At 50.6% G+C, this 21,956-nt stretch overlaps 1 protein-coding gene across 5 annotated transcripts in view; it reads left to right on the top strand.

Moving 5' to 3' along the window:
• The first annotated feature begins 2,392 nt into the window (after positions 1-2,392).
• NSD1 (nuclear receptor binding SET domain protein 1) overlaps positions 2,393-21,956 on the top strand; it is a 63,151-nt gene continuing 43,587 nt past the window's right edge. For 2 of the 5 annotated variants that reach the window (XM_039385236.1, XM_027718813.2), the window contains exon 1: positions 20,206-20,284. In XM_039385236.1, the coding sequence (XP_039241170.1) occupies positions 20,278-20,284 (7 nt within the window). In that variant the 5' untranslated portion in view covers positions 20,206-20,277. Of the gene's footprint in view, positions 2,470-2,514; positions 2,546-3,180; positions 3,285-3,482; positions 4,142-20,148; positions 20,285-21,956 lie in introns of those variants that run through there. The other 3 variants (XM_039385235.1, XM_039385233.1, XM_039385234.1) reach the window with 3 other exon arrangements.

Here is a 21,956-nt window from a genome sequence, read left to right on the forward strand (position 1 = left end):
CCCCCACTCTCCGGGGAGACCGAGCGGGAGCCCCGGTGAGGGGCCACACTGCCTTCGGCATCGTCGCAGCGGCGGGGAGCGGCCGTGGCGGGGCGGGGGATGCGCGTTCCCGCCGGGAGCGCGGGCGCCGGGCCGTCCCCGTGGGGGCACCTTGCGGGCTGTGCGCGGGCACCGGGGCCTGCAGAGGGAGCCTGCAGTGCCGGGAGGCTCCGCAGCCACCGGCCTGACTGGCTGCGGGGCCCCGGCGTGCGTGGCGAGCCGTGGTGGGCTGGGGGTGGCCGTGACCGCGGGGTAAGGGCGAACCCCGTGGCGGGGAGGCTGCGGCCGCCCGCGCTCCCGCCGCAGCCCGCAGACAAAGCCCCGCGGCGGCAGGGCCGGCCACGCTGCCCGCTGTGCCGCACATCCGGGCGGGAGCGGGCAGCAGGGGCCGGGATGCCATTTCCCTGCTCCTCCGCCGGAAGAGACGGGCCGGAGAAGGGCCCTTCCTGCGGGCGCTGGCCATGGCGCGGGCAGAGGTGACACAGCAGATGGGCAGTGTGTCTGAGCGCATCCCACTGCCACCACTGCTCCCCTCCTCCCTGCAGCAAAAACCACACAGCTGCAGGTGGATCGCTGTGGGGCCCCACTGGGCCACCACTGTCAGCGATGTGCCATGGGGGCAGAGGAATGTGGACATACCCTGGGGTGCGCAGAGCCGCCTGGGCATCGCTGCCGAAGTGGTACAGCCCCTGCCCACCAGTGTCCCGTGGGGATGTGCTGTGCCATGGCCCACGGGCAGAGGGCTCCCAGGGGGAAAGCATGGGACATGTCCTGCAGGTGACCCCTTTGCCCCCCCACTAAGAGGTGGCAAATCAGCAGAGTGAGGGCAGCTGGTGACACTCAAGACCCAGGATACAGTTCCCCTGCTTGGAAACAGACCTAACCCTCTCCCCAGATCAGCCTTCTCTCACTGGGTCTCAGGCACCAGGCTCTGGGGAGACAGCAGGTGATCCCGCCCTGCGTAGGGCCCTGCCCACCCCCAAGGGGTGTATAAATAAACCACTAGCTTTATTTTGGGAACGGAACGTGGCAGAAACGTGCATGGCAGGTTGCTCCAAAGAGAAAGGAAGAAAATTGGCTGCTGGGCCCTTGCCCGGGTGTGCCAGGGTGTGGCTGCTGCCGCTGGAGTCCATCGGGGAAGATGGACTGTGCCATAGGTATTTCCCTGTTCAGGTGTAAACAGAGGGACCCCAGCCACGCTGGGTGGTGCCCCAGCTCTGCATCGTAGGGAGAACCACGTGGCCACTGGGAATCAGTGCCTAGTCCATGCAGCACTGGGCACAGCATGGTCCCAGCTCTCACGTGTCACCACAGCACGTGGTCACCAGGCCCATGGCGGGTCAGATGCCACCAGCCAAGCACTGGGCTGGGACCTCAGAGGTACAAACATGTCACAAGCAAAACTTCCTGCCAAGTTACCCTACCCTCCGTGGGCACGCTGAAGTGGTGTGAGCTGAACATGGCAATCTCTCCACAGTGGCAGCACACCAGTGAAGTGACAATGGGTCAGGGACCTCAGTGTGACCCTTCAGGGGCAAATGCTGGGAGAAATGATTATTGTATCGCCAGGCACAGATAGGGCAGAGGGAGTGCTTGGGCAAGGCCAAAGGGCTCTGGGGAAACCAGGAGCCCTCGGCAGGGCTGCCAAGGTGCGCAGGCAGGGAGGAGGCAAGACCTCACTACCCCGCTGAGGTGCCATGCTGAAGCCAATCGAGGACGAGGACGGCGCTTCAGCAGGGGAAAGCTGCGCCCGCGGGGCAGCGAGGGCTGGGCAGTGGGCGCTGCCTGTCTGGGTGTGCAGAGCGGCTGCTCGGGGGCCCAGCCCGGCGGGGGGAGTGCGGCGCCAGCACGCCCGGGGGCTCTCGCACGGCCGGGCCGGGGACAGGCGGGGGGGGGGGGCGAAACAAAGGGCAGAGGGGGGAGCGGGTCCGCCCGGGCAGCGCCGCACCGAGCCCCGCGGCGGCACCCCGGGGGGCGGCAGCCCGGCCCTGCCCCCCGCGCGGCCCTGGCAGCACCGCCCCGGTGCCACATCCCCGCGCTGCCCCGGCTGCCCCCCGCCCCGTGCCTGCCCAGCCGTGCCGGTGCGGCGGCGGCGCGGCGCGGCGCCCAGACCCGCGCGGCTGCCGGCGGAGACCCCGGCCCGCATCGGAGGTAGCGACGGAGCCGCCGCCCGCCGCGAGGCCGTGGGCCGGGCCGGTTGCGGGGGGCGGCGGTGGCGGCCCGTCCCGGCGGAGCGGGCGGGCGCGGGTCCGGTGCGCGCCGCTCGGCGGCGGGAGGGCGGGCGGGAGCGCGGCTGTCCGGGAGCGGCGGAGCCCGGCGAGGACAAACCAGGCCGCGGGCACCCGGCGCCTCTCCCCGGCGGGCGAGGCTCGGCACGGCTCGCACGGCTCGGCACGGCAGCCCCGCGGAGGGCGACGGCCCGGCCCGCTGGTGCGCGGGAGGGCGGCGGGGGAGCGCGGCGGGGGCGCCAGGCCGGCCCGCGGGGCGCGGCGGACAATGGCAGAGGGTAACCCGAGCCCGGCGGGGGCGGGCGGCGACCCTCGCCCCGCGTCCCGCTGACCGCCCTTGGGTACCGGGGCTGGGAGCGGGGCCGAGCGGGGCGCGGGGACCGCCGCCGCCCGGGTGCCCCGGCGGGGCGCAGGGCCTGGCCGACTCCATTTTGTTGGCCTGATCTCCGCCGCCGCTCGCAGGCTCGCGGCCTGCCTGGCGGGGGGTGGGGGGGTGGGAACCGGCAGGCGAGACACTGCGGGGCCGCCCCGTCCCATCCTGCCCGGTGCCCCCCGCCGCTGCCTGCGATGGAGGTGCGGTCGGCGGGCCCGAGTCCGCGGTGCCGGGCGGGGTGATGCGGGGAGCGGGACAGGCCGGGCCGGGGCGCGCCGGGGGGGGGCAGCACTGAGCGCCCCCTCCCCACCTTTCCCCCCGTGGTGGGTGGGGGGGCGCCCGTCGAGGGGGGGCCGCGCGCGCGGGGCGGGGGGGCCGGTGGGGGTGAGGAGCTGGGCCCGCGCGGGCGCGCGCGCGCTGATTGGCCGCGGCAGCCGAACCCCAACACCGGGGGCGCGCAGGGTGGGGGCGCGCGCGCGCGCCCGCGCGGGATGGCGGCGTCGGCGTCGGGCGCGCGCATGCGGGGGAGGGAGGAGGAGGGAGGCGGCGGAGCGGCGGCGGCGGGGCCTGGCCGGGCCGGGTCGGCGCGTCTCCCCATCGCCCCGCTCCGGGGGCAGGCGCCGAGCCGCCCGCGGCACCCGCAGGTGAGCGGCGGCCCTGTGTCAGCTCTCGGCAGGGCGAGCGGCCCCGGTGCCGAGCCGAGCCGGGGCGGCCGGGCCGCGGCCTTGGGGCCTATAGCGCGGCGGTGGCGGAGCGGGGCCGGCGGAGCGGAGCGCGGCCCCCGGGCGCGGCTGCCATTTTGCGGTGCGGGCCGGGCTGACCCCATTGTGCTGTGCCCGCAGGTGGATGCCCGCCGCCCGGCATGGAGCAGGCCTGCGAAGTGAGCCGCCGCAGCTGCCTCGTCCCCTTCGGCACCTCGCTGGCGGCCGCCGAGCCCAAGGGCGGCCCCTTCGGCGAGGCCCGCGGCCCCGAGCCGCCCGCCATGCAGCTGGCGGCCGCCAAGCCCGGCTACGGCCAGGATCCGTCGTCCTGCTACATCCCGCTGCGCCGGCTGCAGGACTTGGCCTCCATGATCAACGCCGAGTACCTCGGCGGCGCTGCCGACGGCACTGAAGCCCTGCCCGACCCCGGCTCGCCGCCCCCCCGCCTGCCCGCACCGCAGGACCCGGCTGCCGAGGCGCCCCGCGGGGCCCGGGCCTTCCCCCTGCTCCTGCGGGACGGCGGAGAGGAGGCGCCGGAGGAGGAGGAGGAGGAGGAGGAGGGTGCCGAGACGCCGGAGGAGGAGGAGGAGGACGACGACGACGACGACGACGACTACGAGGAAGAGGAGGAGGAGGACGACGACGACGACGAGGAGGAGGAGGAGGCAACAGAGCCCGGCTCGCGGAGCCGCGGCCGCCCCGCGCCGCAGCGGGGCCCCGACAGCCGCCTGCAGCCGGGAGAGCCGGTGCCGGACGGCGGCCCCGGGGAGAAGCCGGAGTCCTCGGCGGCCCTGCAGCTCGTAAGCACCGTCGGGGCGCGGGCGGGGGGGCCGCGGCCGCTGCCATTTTGCGGTGCGGCGGGGCCGGGCCGGCCGCGCTCCCTCCCTCGCCCCGGCACCCCGAGGGCAGGAGCCATCTTACCGAGCGAGGGGACCCTGCCGGGCTGTCACCGCGCTCGCCGCGCACCTGTGTCCCGGCGCGGCCGCCCGCGCTCCCCCCGCCGCTTTTTCTCCCGTCAGCAATAAGAGGCACCATCTCCTCCGCCCGGGAACTCGCTGCGGAGTTCGGTGGAGTTTTTTGCCTTGTTACAGGGTTGGTTTTGAGTGCAGTGGAGATGAGGAGCAGAGCGTTCCTCTCTCCTGCCCGCTCCGGCTCTAACGCTGTCAGAGGCTCTTTGTCTGGCCCGGCTTGAGGTTCTCGAGCTGTGAGACCTTGGCGGTGGCCGGGGACAGGCCGTGTCATGGCCTGACAGACCTCACGGGCAACAAACGTTGCCTCCTATTTAGGCTGACTTTTTTTTCCTTTCCAATTTCTCTCTACACTCACAAATTCCTTTAGTTTTTTTAATAATATATTCAGTAAGAAGCGAAACTGATCGAACTTCAAGAGTTCTGAAAGGAGGTAGATGCATTAAACTTCTTTTTTTTGTGTAATTTTCTTCTGAACCCAAGCATAAGGGATATTTCTCAGCATGATTTTTTTTTTATTTTCAGCTATGTATGTATATTTCCTGCAGATTTTCAGAGGGTTTTTTTGCATATTTCCTAAAATATGTTTCTGCAAACTTAAGGTTCCTTGATAAAGGATATTCTGAGTTTTACATATTGGTGCGAGGTTTGCAGATTAACTCATTTGACAGCAGTAATATCGAAACCATCTTGCTCTTTTTAATTTCAGTAGAGCCACAGATGCCGGACAGATCCTGCTGCGGCGTGCAGCACTTGGGGATCAGGACTCTATTGCTTTGGGAACATCCGGCATTCCTGTGTGTGCTCTGGGAGGTGGGGAAGCACTTGTCACAGAGTGCCCAGGGAAGTGGTGATTCCAAGAGGATGCTGCTGGCAGGTTCATTTGTTTGTGGTAGAGTTCTAGCTCGTGGATATTCTTGAGCGTTCCTTGGGAAGAATCCCAGAGTCTTGTTGTGTTTGGTGGTGAGAGGCTGCTGTGGGTCTGAGGTTTGTGCATATCCTCAGCTTTGTTTTGCAGAGCAAAGCGGGGATCTCTCGCAGACATGTGCTCGGTGATGCGGTTGTGGGAGGGTCTCACTTTGTAAACAGAAGCTCGCAGAGGTACTTTCACAACACTTGCTTCAGCTATCGGTGGCCACAGAACTGCAGCTAGTACGGTGACAAAACTGTCTTAGTGATGGAGCCTGTTATTTGAATATGCAAGGAGAGTTGACTTTTCAGTAAAACTGCCTTCCTGCTATAGTTAGCCTTGCTGGATTGTTCTGGTGACTTGAAAGCATAACTGCATTCAGAAAAAAAACTCTACAAAGAAGAAAAGCATTTTTTAGGCAACCCAGGGTCCTTCTTTCCTCACGTTTTGCATTTTGTCTTTAGTAAGTGCTTGTTAATCAGAGTGGTCCTTCGTTTTAGTCCCACTGCCTGTGGAATGGGAGGAGATTTTCCTCTGTGCCAAGTTACCAGTGAGACAGTTAAAATCTTTTAATTGTTGAACATGACATAGTACCTAGAAATAACCAGGCTTGCTCCTTAGGTCATGTATTCATGTAGTCATTTAATTCCTGTCTCATTTGTGTTTGGTTAACTGGAATCAACCTTTTTTTGAGAGCCTGCTAAAACTTGAAACAAAAACCCACCCCAAAACAACTACCACAAATCCCTGGGAGTTCTGCACAGCTGTTTTTAGGCTTGTCATAGCTAGGCTAGTCTTTCAGGTATCACCTTTATTCTGCCTGATGATGGGGCTCCTCCACCTTACAGTGAGACCATCTCAGAGCTTTCGTTTTTGAAGCTCATGATTTTGAGTGTGCCACTGCTGCTCAAACTTCCTGTTTTGCCGAGAGGGAAGAAGTGTGTGTGTATCTCCAGTCTCTCTGTCTGCCCCTTGCAGGATTTGAATTTTTCACTAGATCTTGCTTTGAAAAGGCTGATTTCCGAAATATCAAGAGTGCTTCCAGCACAAGGACCAGAATTTGGTTTAGTCTTTAGTGGGATGCAAAGTAATGCCTCTGGGCAGGAGGGGTGGTGGCAGGTATTGTTTTGCATGAGGATTTGTTAATAGCCCTGGCAGTCTCCTGCTCCCAAACTGCCCCAAACAGGACAGAGGTTGCTCAGGTGCCATTCAGTTGTAAAGAGGGATGTGCATATTCTGAAGTGAAGCTATTTTAAGTGTCAAGTTAATCTTCCCTTAAGTATGTCTGAAGTTCCCAGCAGCTCCTGACAGATGTTGTATTGTGGAGAAGGAAATGTTCTTGGGTCTTGTTTTTTTTCCAGGGGTGGTGAAGCAGTGATGGCTGGCAGCTGCTGGTTTGCTGCCTTGTGCTCAGATTGGGTTAGGAACATTTAAATTTAAATGGGTGGTTGTTCTTGAATATCTCTGTTCTTTCCCATCTTGATATGAGCTTGTCTGTAGAGCTTTCCTGCCCTTTGTAAGTTGCAGAGATCCTGAACTGTGTTATGTCTAGTTGGAAGGAGAAGTGGGCCCCTGGCTCCAGTGCTGGGGAAGATGGGTGCAGCCACAGAAGGTCTGAGTGCCATAGGTCTTGCTTGAACTCGGATGCTGAGGAATTGGAGCAGGTGGACTTGTTTTTGGCAGAACTCTTGTGCTGAAATTTTGCTCCTTTAATGTAATTTCTGATGCCTTATTACCTCACTTTCACTTTGCTGGCTTGTTGGGTTTTAGTTGCTACCCACAAAGTATGTTCAAGTCATTTGATTTGCAGTGTTGAGAACTCAGAAGCAGAGAGTTCTTGGATTAGGGCACATCTGTGCCCCTCCTGATGGGTATTATGCAAATTTTGCATTCATGAGCTGTTTTTTCCACGGGGACCCTGATGGTTTCAGGCTGCAGAATGTGCAGAGCTCACATGAGGTTCAATGTTGCTTTTCATTCTCTTTGTATTGTTTCCTTGTAGGAGTGTGATGTTTGGGTGATGGCAGTGAGGAAGGTGAGGTACAGGGAAATCCAGAGCCAGATCTTTCATCCCTAAGGATGGCTGCTTCCAGTAGGTGGGTGTAAGGAATGAGTGGGACATGTGTGTAGGGCTCCTGGAATGTTTTTGCTTTACCAGAATCATACCATTTGCAGAATGTTAAAAGTACTGAAGGCCAGCAGAGTCCTCTCTTTAAGCCTAGAATTAATCCATAATGAAGTTCTGTTCTAATCTGCAGCTGTGGGAGAGTACTCTCGTTGAAAGTGTTTGACTGTGTGAGAGTTCCTCTGGTTCTTGGTTTATTAACTGACATGTCTGGTGCCATTTCTCTCTCTGCTAAAAATAAAATGAAGGAACCAACACCACGTGATCCTCGCTACTCCTGTAAACATTTCTGAAAGAATCTCCTACTACAGACTGTTGATTGGAGGTGTAACTAACTACTGGTAACATTATATCCCTGAGATACAATAGACATAGCAGTGGTTTGTTTGAGCAGGGAACTAAATTTCCTTGATCAGTTGACATATTCCTGGTGGGGAGATGAATTCCGTTTGGCCGTTTGTGCTTCCTGCAGGCATCGTCTCCTGCTATGTGCACCTGGAGAGAACGGGCTCTGTGTTCTACAGTGCCTGTGCCTCTGGTCTTGCACACATCCCCCTTTGCCACTAAGATTTCCAGTGTTTAGTAGATGGTATTATTTTGCAGAAAAGAGCACGTAGCTGGATCTTGCCTGGCCGTGCAGCCTGATGGCACCCACTGAGGGGCATTCTTGTCTCAGATATCTCTAAACTTACCCATAAAGGACTTCAACTGTGGTGGGTATCCAGAAGAATGGATATCTCCACGGTGGGAGGCCCTGTCTTGGGCTGTGTTACTGCTTGACTGTAAATTTTTGAGGTCTTTAATGACTTTGTAGCACCATCACATTGTGAAAGCAGCATCACCTCTTGATGGTGGTGGAGGTGTGAGTGGGTGGGTGTTAGGAGCTGTCACAGCAGGACCCGCTGTGTGTGAGGGTGTGAGAGCAGCTTGCTCTGAGTGACAGCAGGGTTTTGAACAGTCTGTAGGATCCAGAGCTCTCCCGCACAGCAGGTTGGATCCTGGAAGCATTTTTTGTAGCATTTGGCTGTGATTGCTCTTACCCTGTTGTTTCATTGTATTTGTTCTCTAATCTCATATTACTGATTAGGTGCAAAATATCTGTTTGTGTGTGTATTTCTCTAGAAAATATGGATATTTGGGCTACCTGGAGTGCGGTGTGAAATTTCAGTGATCGATGCCTTCTCGCTTCCTGTTCTGCAGCTGAACATGTCTGTGTGCAAATAGCAAAACCAGAGGTATTTTATTGCAGATTGGACGGTTTTGAAAGTGAGGTTTTGCTGAACGTAATGGCAGAAACCTCTATGTAATTTCTGCTTTCTATATTTAAAACTTATTTTTAAAACTTGAGCAAGAGAGACTTTGTTCAAGCAGTGTCCTGGTTAATGTACTGTCTGCAGTCATAAATACTTCAAGTCTCTGCTGAAGATTGTTGCCAGAGGAGTGTAGACTTCACTCAGCTATTCAGCAGCATGGCTTGATACAGCTCTATACAGTGTAGCATATGAGTTCATCACCTGCTACTGTTACAGGCAAAAAATGGCAATAGTAGTAACAAAATGGGCTTTTACAGGTGTTTTTTAGACTAGATGCTGCCTCTCAGGTTGTGCTGCCTCTGCTGTCTCTGTATTTACATGCTGGGGATTTTTTTTTTGGAAAAGTGTATCTCCCACAACTTCATTTTTTTTTTCCTAACAAATATTAGGTTGCTGAGGGTACAGTGATTCTAGTTTTGCTGTTACAGCTGCTTCTGAGGCCTTGCTAAAATCAATGGTAGTGGCTCGTTTTGATGCTGTAGCAGTAACCTTTGACTTCAAAGCAGCATATTCTGCATGTAGTCGTGGATTTGTTGATTGCCTCTTGCAGTGTAGCAGTTTCTCATTGCACCTCATTGCATTGCCTTCCCAGAAGTGGGGTTAACTGCGTGATGTACAACAATTAAGTCTTTCTTTAATTTCCCTGTGTTAACTGAACAAATCTGGAGCTCACTCAAGAGACATGAACTCTGGATGTGATTAACAAGCTGCTTGAGCCCCAAGAAGAAAAGTGGTATTTTTTAAGTTACAATGAGACAGTATTTCTTAAAAAGACATTCACAATCAAAAATCAGTGTTACGTGTGATGATTAACTTTCAGTTTAGTTGCTTAGACTACGCATCTGTTTTTCCTCCTTGTGACTGGCAGCTTCTTGTATATAGTAATTTCGTCTTTCAGTTATTTGCTCTGGTGTTTAGAAAGGCACAGGGAATAGAAACACCTGAAGGAAGAAATCCTAGCAGGCTGGGGCTTGTCCTGGGAGTTAAAAAAAACAACAAAATTCATGTGAATGCCACTTCTAATACCAGAAAAACTATGACCCGTGTTTTGTTCTGTCTGTATGGAGCTATCTGTGCTGTGCAATGCAGTCTTCACTCAGTAAAATGGGAGTTAAATCCTTTATAGTGGCTAAGGCATTGCCAGGATTTCCAAGTTAATGGGTGGAAAAGGTCTGTAAGAGAGTCTGTTTTGAATTAGAGCAGCAGTTTTCAACCTTTATTGATTTTCAGACCCTTAAACTCTTCCCAGGTACAGACTCTTGTCTAGTGAATTTTACTTATCAGTAATAGCCTTGCTTGCATATAATTTCGTGGCATCAGAGTTATTTTCCTGTGGCAGAGTTTGCAGACTGCTGAGGTGCAGAACACCTTGCAACAGTGTCTCACGGGCATGAATTTTGTGTCGATTCCAAGGTAATGTTGCATTTGTGCTGGAGCAGGCGGGTGTGTCCCCTGCCTGACTCTGCTGTCCCGTGTACAGGAATGCTTGGGAAATGTTGCAGTTTGCTGAAATAGTTACTGGAAGTTCAAATGTTACTTTCACTTGGGTGGGTTGTTACTGTTTTAACATACAGCTGGTGTTGGAAGCTGTGTGGTCTGGAGACATCAAAGTCCTGGTTCAGGGGGTGAGGGGCTTTCTGGTGCCCTGGGACAGGGCCATCACTGGTCACCAGCATTGCTGTGCCACTGCTCTGGGTAGGGCTGCCAAGAGCTACTCATGGTTTGGGGCCTCTGAGGGGAGAGGCAGGGGCAGGTGGCATGTCCAGTGCTTTTTAGGTTTAGAGGTGCTCAAGGATAGTCCTCAGCTATGCTTGGGGATTAGAGGGGTCTCCTTGCTGAGCTGGCAGTGTTTGCCAGTGGGACAGGAGTGGGGTTGTAGCAGAAGTGTTACCGAGGGCAGCTGCAGGGCATAGGTGTTCGGGCCCTCTCAGGAGTGTGTCCCATTCCTCCCAACAGTAGTTGCAGCAAGGGAGCAGAATGGTAGCGCAAATAAGTTTGGCATTGCTGCAGAGCTGTGCAGAGCTGTGGTGCTGTGCAGAGACAGGCTGGGAGTTGAAGAGTTTGGAGTCCCAGTGGTTCAGTCCTGGGTAGGAGCACAGGTGTTGCTTTGGCTGATCTGAGCGGGTGCTACTGACCCCAGTGCCCAGGAGAGGGGAAGATGCTGCTGTGTATTGGAGCAGAGGCTGATGCCCCTGGCAGGGGCCAGCTGAAGTTCTCTGTTCTTGTTAAATTGGAAATCTGGTTCCAGTGTGGTTGCTCACAGTAGCTTTGCAGCAGTGATTAAATGTGTGACAGAGATAAAGATGGCCTTGGTGTGCATCCATCTCTCGTGTGTCCAAAAGCATTGATGAAGCCAGGAGGAATTTCAGCAGTGTGCTTTGCCTCTATGGAAGGATGGAAGAGCACTTGTTAAAGTGGACATGCTGACTTTCTGTGGTTATCATTAAGATGGCATCAAGATTTATCTCACAGAGGTCTTTGGAAAAATGGCAAAAAGAAGTTGGGAGAAAAGTCACCTTGCGTATCATTCCTTTCCCTTGCAAGGGTAGGCTGGCCCTGGCTGATCACCTTCACTCCTGTCTCTAGCACAGCTCAAGCAGAAGGGTTGGACCAAGTTGTCCCACCTCATTGCCTGGACTGGCCGTAGGCTCGGCAGTGACAGAGCTGCGCAATCCACAGGTGTTTTTCAGGCAGCTGGCAGCATCTGCCTGCTACTTTTTTGGAGCCGAGGTGCTGCCAGGACTCTGGGTGAGGCAGCAAGGCTGCAGGTGGAAGGGGCACCACATACCTGGCATTGGGGAAGGGAGCAGTTCAGGGGCGCTATTGGTGACTGAATCACAGGGAATGGATGGCACGTCTCCAGTTGTGGAGATTTCCTCCTGTGCCTCTCCATCCCTCCCTGTTCCTTGGAGGGTGAAGCACTGGGGTAGGTAGGGTTGCCAAGTAAAGTTTTCTGTGAGTTCTCAATAGGGAGCTTTTTCTGTGGGTTACATGTGGTATCAAACAGCTGTGAGTGCTGCTGGAGGTGGCACATCCCACTGCTGGGCTCTTCAGGAAAAAAAAAATTATAGTAAAATATACGTATAGTAGTATCATAACATAGCAGTGTAACTTGTTTCAATTTTGAGACGTTCATCAGAACTAACGCAGTGGGGACTCCTCTTGCATTTTCAGGCATGCAGAATTTGACTTTTATATGTGACACACCAGAAATGTTGAGTTGGATAGAGCAATCTAAGTGTTGCACCCTGGCCAAAGGATGGGGTGCCCTTTGGTTTGATATCTTTTAGGAAAAAGTGAACAGCAAATTTCCTGCACAGTAGTATCTCAACACACTGGAAACTTCCAGTTTCTTTTTTGAGCTCCTGCAGGGCCTCCGGTGCTCGAGCATGCAGCAAGGCTCTCACCCTCAGCCCTGCTGGAAGCTTCCATGTTCCTCTTATTTTGGAGGAGTGTGTTCATGACTTTCCCACCCACTGTTGGTGGAAAGATAGATCCCTGCTGTTACCTAACAGAGGAGGATGAGGAGCAGGCTGGTTATCACCCTTTTAATAGTTCCTCCCCTTGCCCTGATGTTACTTTGTTGTTTGATTTTCCCAAGCACCTGTTCAGACTTCCTACTGTTCTGGCTAATGTGGTGACTGCCCACAGATTTCTAAATAACAGCAGCAAAACAAGTCAGATTCCTCTTGATTCTGGTTGGCTGTCCTCTCGCAGCATGCTCACAATGTTTAGGAAGCTGGGTTCACCACAGAAAGGTTTGGAAGCCTCTCTGAAGCATAAGTTTGTAGTACCTGATGCCTGAAACATGAACCTTCCTCAGGTCATGGCTCTGAGTGTGGTTATCAAGAAATAAATAAGCACGAGATAAGTTTATTGCTTTGCTAGTGTTCAAAAATTCTGATTTCATTTTTAGTAGGGATTCAGTAGAAGCAGTTGAGGTTTTAAGTGCAAATTAAAATTGAATTTTGTATGAATGGAATTTTTATTTATTTTGGGAAAATGGTTCAGTTGGGCAGGGGGACTTGCATGCTGAATGCCACCTTGTTCTGAGGAGGTTGTTATGGTTTTGTGTAAGTGACATCTTTACATTTGGACCAACAAAGTGGGATTGTCCCTCACCTGTGAGTAAATAAAAATTTCTGCAGAAGGTGAAATTTGCAAGCCCTCCTTAAATGTTTGTTGTTTTTAAAGAAGCTGGTGGAACTAAAAAAACCCCAAACAACAACAACCAAACCAAAACAAGCAACAGGCTAGGTAATGTCATTGAAATCAACCCAAATTCCCAAATTTTAGCTGTTGAGGTTCTAATACAATATTCACTCTTTGTGCATGTTGTTCTCTAGTCTTGCTCCATTATGTTTACAGCTTGAGCTGTACAGGATAGAGTTTACATATATAAATTAAAATAACCAAGTTGCATTTTGCATAGTATGAATCTGTTTTTCATTTTGTGGATTTAGAAACTTCATTTCTGAAAAATGAATGCTGTGTTTATCAGATGTTCTGCTTGCAAACAGTTTGTTTGATAATATATAGAGGAGCACAGAAGGCTGAAAAAGGGACAGATCTGATGACCTGGTTTCAGTTTGAGGGTTTTTTGCTAGTTCTCTGACATAAAAAGATATTTGTGGGCATTTGTTTGTGAGAGTTTGCAAAGTTCTTGTGATGCCAACAGTTCCTCTCTTGCTGAAACAACTAGGTCTGATTAAAGGAGCTAGATTTAAAGAGAATGTGGTTTACCATTTAAAATGTGTGCAGATAAGTAAGGAGAAGAGTCTGTCCTCTGCTTCAGGCTCCTGACAGTGGTTTGTAATCATCTGTGTCTTTGTGTGTCTGTGGATTTCTCTGCACCAGGGATCTGGGTGAGATCGTATCTCTTCTCTCCCAGTTCCTCCTCCTGCCTCCCTCAAACCTTGCTGTTAGGTGCATTTCTGGTTGTTAGGATGCTGAAGTGCCAAAGGTTTCTATTGCACTGCTCTTCCATCCAATCCATAAGGAAAACTATCTCATTTAAGTGAAGCAGGGTTGCCGTTAATCAGTTATTTTGGTGACTGAGACATGATGTTCTCTTATCAGTGCGTTCTTTATTTAAAATTCATGTGTGGATAACTCCTGACCTTGATAGAAATGCTTCAGGATGTAGGAATTACCCTAACTAGTGCAGTGTGCTCTCTTGGTTTTAACCTTTCAGGGTAGTTGATATGTACATATGAGCCCTGGAAAACTTTAGTACCCTGGAAAAGGGTAGTAAAAACTGGCCAAAAACAACAAATACCCACAAGCACTGTTGATAACAGACATTTGGCCTGCATCATAATGTTTGCTGTATTTTTTGTTTGTGAATATTTAATTAGTGAGTATTTAACACTTCTGAATGATAATGGTCCCAGATAAGAGGTAGTGTACTTTCTCAGGCATGAGTGTAGGTCAGATGCTTGTTTGCTTTTTACTGCCATGCTGAAGCTGAAGGAAGACTGGAGTAGTTGGGGCAAAGAACAGGACCCCAGCAGCACAGGCTGTCTGGGAATTTCCAACAGGCTTCTCCAACTGCTCTGTTTGACTTGAAGCTTGACATAAAGTACCAGTGTGATTATTACTCTGGTTTTGGCAGATACACCGTGTAGGTGTTGTGGTTTGTTTGGGTGGGGTTTTTGGCCATATGGACTCCAGCTGGGCTTACCCCTTTGTCTGTGCAGGGATTGATTCCTGTAAGTTTTGTCACAGCAAGTGCAGGGTCAGCATCTCAGTCTCCCTCTGTAAATGCTTTTACTCATATGCATGGTAGTGGTACTTTGTATGGAGGAAACTTTGGTGACCCTTCTGCTTGGCTTCAAAGATTCTTTAAGATATCAAGTAGATATAATTTAATTTTCTTTCCGTTTTCTTGGCTTTTTTCCCAACCGATTTGGTTTTGATTTCAAAAAATACTTAAAACATGAGTATTTCCTAATGAGGATTAAATTTTGGCTTCCATCACAAGCAGTTAGTAATTTCACTTCTGAACTTTGCTTTGGTGTTGTTCTTATGTTCTTAGTCTCATCTCCTTCTTACCTTTCCACGCAACATTGACAAGCAAAGGTTATTTCCCAATTCCTATTTTCTTTCCTTCTGTCTGTGTCCATTCATTTCTCAGTGCACGAGTGTTGGAGCGAGTGAAGTAACGAACCATGAATCACTCAGATATCTTTCTACCCTCCCTTCATTGAGAGCAGTACAGAGGTAAGAACTGATCTTGTAACTGTCTCTGACTCTCAGCAGCAGTCACTGTACAGGAACTGCAGCCATTGCTGCTTCGTTTGTGTGATCAGTTAAAGGATCTGGACTCCCCTGTGATAGGAGCTGTGTGGACAGAAGGATAATTCTGAGCTCAGAGGTCTGAGGTTGAAGCTGCTCTGATTTGTCTTGAACTGTAAGTTAACTCAATGAGGTTCAGCTTTAGCTGGAGGGAAGCAGCGTCTCATGGAAATTTTTGGGGTAGCTTTAGCAATGCCCTTCCAGGCTAGTTCTGGGAGTACTTTTAATAGGGAGAATTTGCCCCAGTTGCTGCCCCTTCTTTGCGAGGGAAGAGGGTGAATAACCTGTTGTGTGATGGTGAAGTGGCAGGAGTTGGGAGTGGTATGTCCTGGTCATTGTGCACCTGTGACACCAACCATGTGGTTGGTTGTGTTAGTAGATAACTTCTTTATAGAATCATGGAATGGTTTGAGTTGGGAGGGACCGTAAAGACAATCTAGTTCCAACGCCCCTGCCATGGGCAGGGACACTTTCCACTAGACCAGGTTACTCCAAGCTCCATCCAGCCTGGCCTTGAACACTTCCAGGGATGGGGCAGCTGCAGCTTCTTTGGGCAACCTGTGCCAGGGCCTTACCACCCTCACAGTAAAGAATTTCTTCCTAACATCCAATCTAAACATACCCTCTTCCAGTTTAAGAGCATTGCCCTTTGTCTTGTCACTCCATGCCCTTGTAAAAATTGCCTCTCCAGCAGACCATTTGGCTCAGGCTATCCAAGTGCCTTCAAATGTCATCTCTCTCTCAAGTTTGTTCTGTTAGATTTTATTTTTTCCTGATACAAAAAGCTGTTGATCTTCAGCCAGTTCAGCCATATCTGGGAGTGGGTTGATAGCTTGTAAGAATTAGGTGAACTGCTTGTCATCTCTTTTTCCTGTTAGGAAAAAATACTGATCATTGAGTTTTAAGGAATAAAAGTTGGTTGTGGGGAAGGCAGTGGACTGACCCTCACCAAGCTTTCAGTTCTAACTAATAAGAAGTAAGTGTGGTGAGCAGCTTGTTTGTAATTCTGGGTGTATGGGTTGTAGGGAGAAGCACGGAAATTGCTGCCCTGGCAATGAGGAGGTTTGAAGAGAGCACTGGAAGTTTATGGGGCAGAATTGTTGCTGCCTTCTGCCCCTGGCACTGATGATTGGGCTGGCTCACGGGCGGGGTGTGACTTACCCAGCAGTTCCAAGTGTGGTGAGATCTGCACAGGAGATATCCCCTGCTCCTGCTGCAGGGCCCTGGGCAGGTATCTGCTGCACACTCACACTCAGAGGAAAAAGCCATTAATGTCATTGTTTATGCTGTATTGGTTAATTATCCTTTGGATGTGGCTGCCTCCTTTTATTTTCTTCCCTGGCTTTGATTCTGTCCAGTTCGTTCCTGAAACAGGCTTGGCAGGATCTTCCTCCCTTATTCTCAGGGGTCAGTGGCTTCCTTCTTGCTTTTCTCTGTCCTTGTACACACTCTTTTTTGCTGCCCCAGCCTTTCTTCAAAAGCATGTTCTGTCCTTTGCTTCATTGAATAATGTCTTGTTTATAATTAAGTCAGGAATAAACTGTAATAGGGCTTTCTTGGCCAATATTTCCACGATGGCTTTCCAAAGCAAGTCTGAGTTGGAAGTGTGCAGATCTACAGTGGCTGCAGATCAGTGCTTGGTATCTGGACAGATGGCTCTTTGGGTATATGAAGTTGAAAATATCTGTAACAGTAGATATATCTCTGCCCCTTAGTGTGCAGTTTGGTCTTGCTGTGGCTCTGCCAAGATGGTCACATCCCTGGTCACGCTGTTGGGGCACGTGGAGTGTCTGCAGCTGTGCCTCCAGCAGTGCCTGAGGGGCTGGTGCTACTCTGATTGTTATTTAGAGATGTCCAGTGCTGCAGGAGAGGTGCAGCCTGTGGCTGTCAGCCTTGTGTGTGTGTGTTTGTGGGCTTTCTGCTTTGTGCCACTTCTTCCAGCAAGATTAATGGATTGAACAGCAGCTTCCAATGACAGAGCCAAGAGTGGTTACTGGATAAAGGTTATTTTGTCTACTTTTTAATGATGTGGTTATTTTAAATGTAGGAATATTGGTGACAGACAGTTGAGGACTGGCAGTATTATGTACCATAATAAAATCTCTTCAAAATGTAAGCTTTCTTTCCTTGATAAGTTTCATTATTTGCTGTATGATGAGAATTTCAAGAGGGTGAAGGTACTTGGCTTTCTGATAAAAAGCCTCCTTCTCATGAAGCTGAGCACCAACGTTTGGTATTTCACTCAGTGATTTGCACACCGTGTTTGGCACAGTACAAATTTAAGAGGTGACTTTGCAGGTAGTATTTGTGTCATACTGCTGCTGAACCTCTGCTTGTGAGCCCTTCCACAGTGATCCTTTGGGTCTTGCATCGGTGGAGAGGGTTTGATTAAAAACATCTGCAAGGTACAGTCTTGTTTTGTCCAAAAATAGCACAAAGTGATCTGAACTGCTGTGTATTGTCTAGAGTTTAGGCTGTAGTTTGTCATATCTGAACAGCACATTAATGCCAGGCAGTTGATAACAGAGTAGACAGTACTGACTCCCTTTAGAACACCTAACAATACAAAACCTTGATGTTGCTCATCTATGGAGGAAGGCCCTGCCCTTCCCTTCCTCACTAACCAAGTGTCTTACCTGCTTTGGATTTCTTCGTTGTATCTCCACTGGAGTTACAACATGGTAAGTACCTGATGTGCAGTGGCTCACAAGTTTTCTTGTTATTTAAAAACTTGAACATTTCCATCCTCTGAAGGTGAACAGTGCTGTGATCAGATGTAAGGACTACATCTGATGTTTGTTGTGTTTTAAAAACTTGGGCTTTTCCTCACAGAAATTACCATTACTTCAGGGCTGAATTTTTGGCCATCAGAATATATCAGCAGTTTGATCTTGGCATAGTAGATGGTAATTGTAATAGAAATAAAATTTGCTGTATTCTGACCCAAGAAATATATGCTTTGGGGCTGTAATTTTTGCATCACACAGCAGTTTAAGGGAAGAGCCTTGATGTACCTGGAAAGGGCAACAACTGCTGCTTTCGCTCCTCTGCTGTTGTTTTTTTTAAATGTTTTAAGTTTTAAAACTCACTAGCGAAATTTTTTTTTCCTGTGGAAATGTACAGGCATCTCTGACAGGTTGGTGGTATTTATGGGGAGTAGAGAGGAAAATCATGCAAAGACAGTGACCTGCTACAGTGCATCCTGTCATGAGGCTCTTCTTGGAGTCATGGTGCTTCCTAATCTGCCTCTGCAATCTCTGTGGGGCCTTTGTGGTGGGTGATGATGAGTTCAACACCTGACTGCTAATTCCAGGGAAGGGAGAGAGCAAACCCCAGAGGAATGAGAATAGCTGCTGACTTCTTGGAAAGAGAGGTTTAGGCATTGTCTGAATAGTTTCTTGAAAGCCACTTTTTCATCCGGGCACCAGTGTGGGGTGTTGGAGGGTGACAAAGAGTTGATTTAAATGCAGACTTGCCTGGGGGCAGGGGTTGTGGGTGTCCCTCAGGTGGATCAGTGTGAATGGCTCTGGCAAATCTCCAGGATGGTGCTTTTACTGGTGGTTTTACTGCTCCGTCCGGCTGACTGTGCTCAGGTTACAGTTGTCATTAAGATGCACATCCATTGTATGTGTATGCACGACATCAGAGATAATCAATTTGGATATATACGTGCCCCTTAAAGCCCAGGATGGAAATCTGTGTAAAGAATTTGAGGCAAAAGTCACATTTAGGAAGAACACAAGGTGGAAATGGACCAAAATAAGAGGGGTTTTGCATCTGAAAGTACATCTGCATTTAAAAAGTAGCAGTCAAGGAAATGTCTCAGGTGCTCATGGATGTGGACGATGCAGCAAGGCACTGGCAGAGCAGGAGGCTGCAGCCCCTGCCCAGTGCTGTTTCACCTTCTGGTTCCTGATCTGCTCAGCTGTAAGTTATTGTGTGGATTTTGATGAGTGAGTGAGAAGAATTTCAACAATGTAGTCTGTAACATCATTACCTGCTTTTTTTTTCATATGACAGGATTTATCCTTTTGTATTTTCTTTAACCACATGAAGAAAACCCATAAAACTCAATCTAAAGCAGACTATACCTTTTATTAGAGAGGTCTGTTGTGTTTTTGTTGCTGGGATGTCGAACTGGGAATGGCAAGAGACGTGCCTCAAGCAGGGTGGTGAGCAGGACAGAAGTGAAGCGAGAAGGTGTGTGTTTGTACTGTGACAGCTTTAATGAGGAGCATATTGCTTGTGCTTATTGGCAGGAGAAATACCTCCAGCACTTTTTGGAGCTCTTAAATGCTGAACCCACCTGGAATGTGTTGGTGGGTGCTGCTAAACAGGCAGGATACATCACAGCTGGGCACAGGGACTCCTGATTCCTGTGAAAACCTACTGTACCTTGGCTTGGCTCAATTAGTCACAACACACCAAACCTCTCCTTGGCAGAGGTTTCTGCTGGTGGTGCACATCCAGACAGAGAGCAAACAGCACAGGATCTGCTCTCTGCTCTTGGACAGTGATACAGAAATGGCATTAAGCAGCCTTAGGGTTTGTGTGTTGAAAGATTGTGGCATTTTCGTGGCTGCTGCACAGCCCTGGGAAGCTGAGCGGGTTTGAGTGACTCTCTACAGAGTTCATACTTGTGAGTGGGTTTTGGAGACAGGCAAGGTCAGTGTGTCCATCTGTCTCCTAGAGGGGAGTGGCTGCTGTTGTGCTCTCTTTCTGCTCTGTACATCCCAACCTCCCCCCTGCCCCCCCAGTTGATAAAACCTTACTTTGCTGTTCTCATCACCTTTAAGTCAGAAAAATTTTGCTGTCTCTTCTACTACTTTTTCTGGACGTTTTAACCTTTGAAATGAACAAATTGTTGTGAGTGAAGTAATGAGGGTTAATAGTGGTTCCAAATATTTAGGTGCTCAAATGTGGTTTGAGTGCAGTCATTTACAAGAGGTCATGTTCCTTACTAAAATATAAGAAAAGCCTGCTCAAATCCTCTTATTGTTTTGTTTTTTCAGAAGGATGCTGAGAACCATTGTGTTCTCTGAAGGGGTAGGAACCACTAAGTAAAAATAAGGCCTTGCTTTTTAATGTAAATGTCTCTGCTGTCTGATGCAATCTGCACACAGGGGGGAGGCAAATCTCTTCAAAAGCATCTGAAGCTTTAGTGATTTCTTGTGTTCTATTTTTTTCCCTGAAGATCCAAGCCCAGAAGAAACCTATTCCAGTGAAGTATGAAGTTGGAGATCTTGTTTGGGCCAAGTTCAACAGACGCCCATGGTGGCCATGCACAATTTGTCACGACCCAGTGCTGGACTGTCACTCAAAAATGAAAGGTACTGTATCTACTCAGACCGCAAAGTGGAGGTGTTGTGTATGGCAGGGTGCTGCAGTTTTTAATTAATTTTAAAAGTACTTCTGGCCCTTGAAAGGTGTGAAGAAATAGACCCTACTGTGGAAGACCTAGATCCATAAAGCAGTCCTAAATCAGGGAGATGGCAGGAGGAAGAGGGGGCTGGGGCTGGTGGAAGTGACACAGATAGCTGTTGGACATGTAGGCTTTTCTTCACAGAGTATAGGAGGGACGAGTAGCTGGGCTGAGCTCAGGGTGGTGCAGAAGAAAGAGCAGCCTCTCAGAAAAGAGATGCAGAGAAAAAGGAAGAGGATCAGAGAGGTGCAACAGGTGAGGAAGCAGAGCTGGGAAGACTGGAGTGTGTGAGGACACAGAGAGTTGGCCAGTCTTGGAGAACGGGAGGCTGCAGAGGGTGAGAAGCGGAGTGTAGAGTAGCAGCTGAATGCCTGAAGGTGTGATGGGAATGTGTGCAAGGAAGTAAAACTTTTTGGGTCTTGTTTGGCGTGAGAAAGCAAGGGGCTGTTTATGGAGAAATACTGGAAAACCCTGGAGATGGAGCCATGTATATGAAAGTTTAGGGCATAGTGTGAGTCAGCCGAGTGTGATGAGGAGACATGGAGGAAATGTGGCAGAGCTGTATGTGCTGGAACACAGGGGAGAGCCAGGAACGAAGAGAGTCTTACAGGCTAAAGACAAAGGTATGTGAGTGATAGAGAGAACAGAAGGGAAGTGATTAATCGTTTGCTTTTAGGATCATACCAGCTGCCATGGGGAGACTGCCACAAACAGAAAGGCTTAGTTGTTCCTGGTTTCCCCTTCTGATTCTTTTTGTTCTATGGGCAACTGGAAACCCTTTGAACTGTTGTCATCTGCCACTGACAGCTCTAGACCTGTGAGGTTGCTACTCACTGATGTATTTCTCTCCAGGATTTGTGGCCCTTGCCAGCGTAAGGACAAGTGCTGGGCAGAAGTGGACTTTTTTTGAGTGGCCGTCAGCTCAGAGTCTGCTGCTATTTGTCTAGAGACACAAAATAGCTTTTCCTACATGGTACTCACATCATCCCCAAGCCTGGTTGCTGTATTCTTCTTACTTGCTATTTCTCCACCTTCCCCTTCATCCTTTGGGAGACATGCATCCTGATTCTAGAGAATATTGAATGTGCTGTTTTAAATAGTCTCTTTCCGGCTCTCAGATTTCTGGTGAAGATGTTTCCAGAAGATTTGCTGACATATATTCTCCCCCACATCCCTCCTCACGACAGGATTTAATGTATATAGCTGTCCAGTATTCCCCTCTCAGCCTCTGTATGAGGATTTCTAATAAAGGAATTCTGCAGGGAGAAAACATGATATTAACAAATTCCTTCAAGGCCTGATCTCCAGCCACATGGTGGACTCTCCCATCATTGTTTTATCTGTGTTCAAACCAATGGAGCTCCGGGGAAAATTGCATTTTCCAGTTGTGGCTGTATGTGGTCTGCTGGTCTCCTCTTCCCAATGCCAAAGTGGCAGAGCAGGTGGATCTGAACTCTGGTGCCTTTGGGCAGGTAGAGCTGCTGGGCTCTGTGTACACTGTAGGAAGCAGAGCCCTCCTGCCTTGGCTCTCTGTTGCCAAGGGAACAAGCCCTTCAAAACAAGGCAGGTCGCTTCAAACT

This window comes from Pipra filicauda, unplaced genomic scaffold, assembly GCF_003945595.2.
Source record: "Pipra filicauda isolate LSUMZ 115617 unplaced genomic scaffold, ASM394559v2 scaffold3_size10097308_pilon, whole genome shotgun sequence".
Classification (NCBI taxonomy): Eukaryota; Metazoa; Chordata; class Aves; order Passeriformes; family Pipridae; genus Pipra; species Pipra filicauda.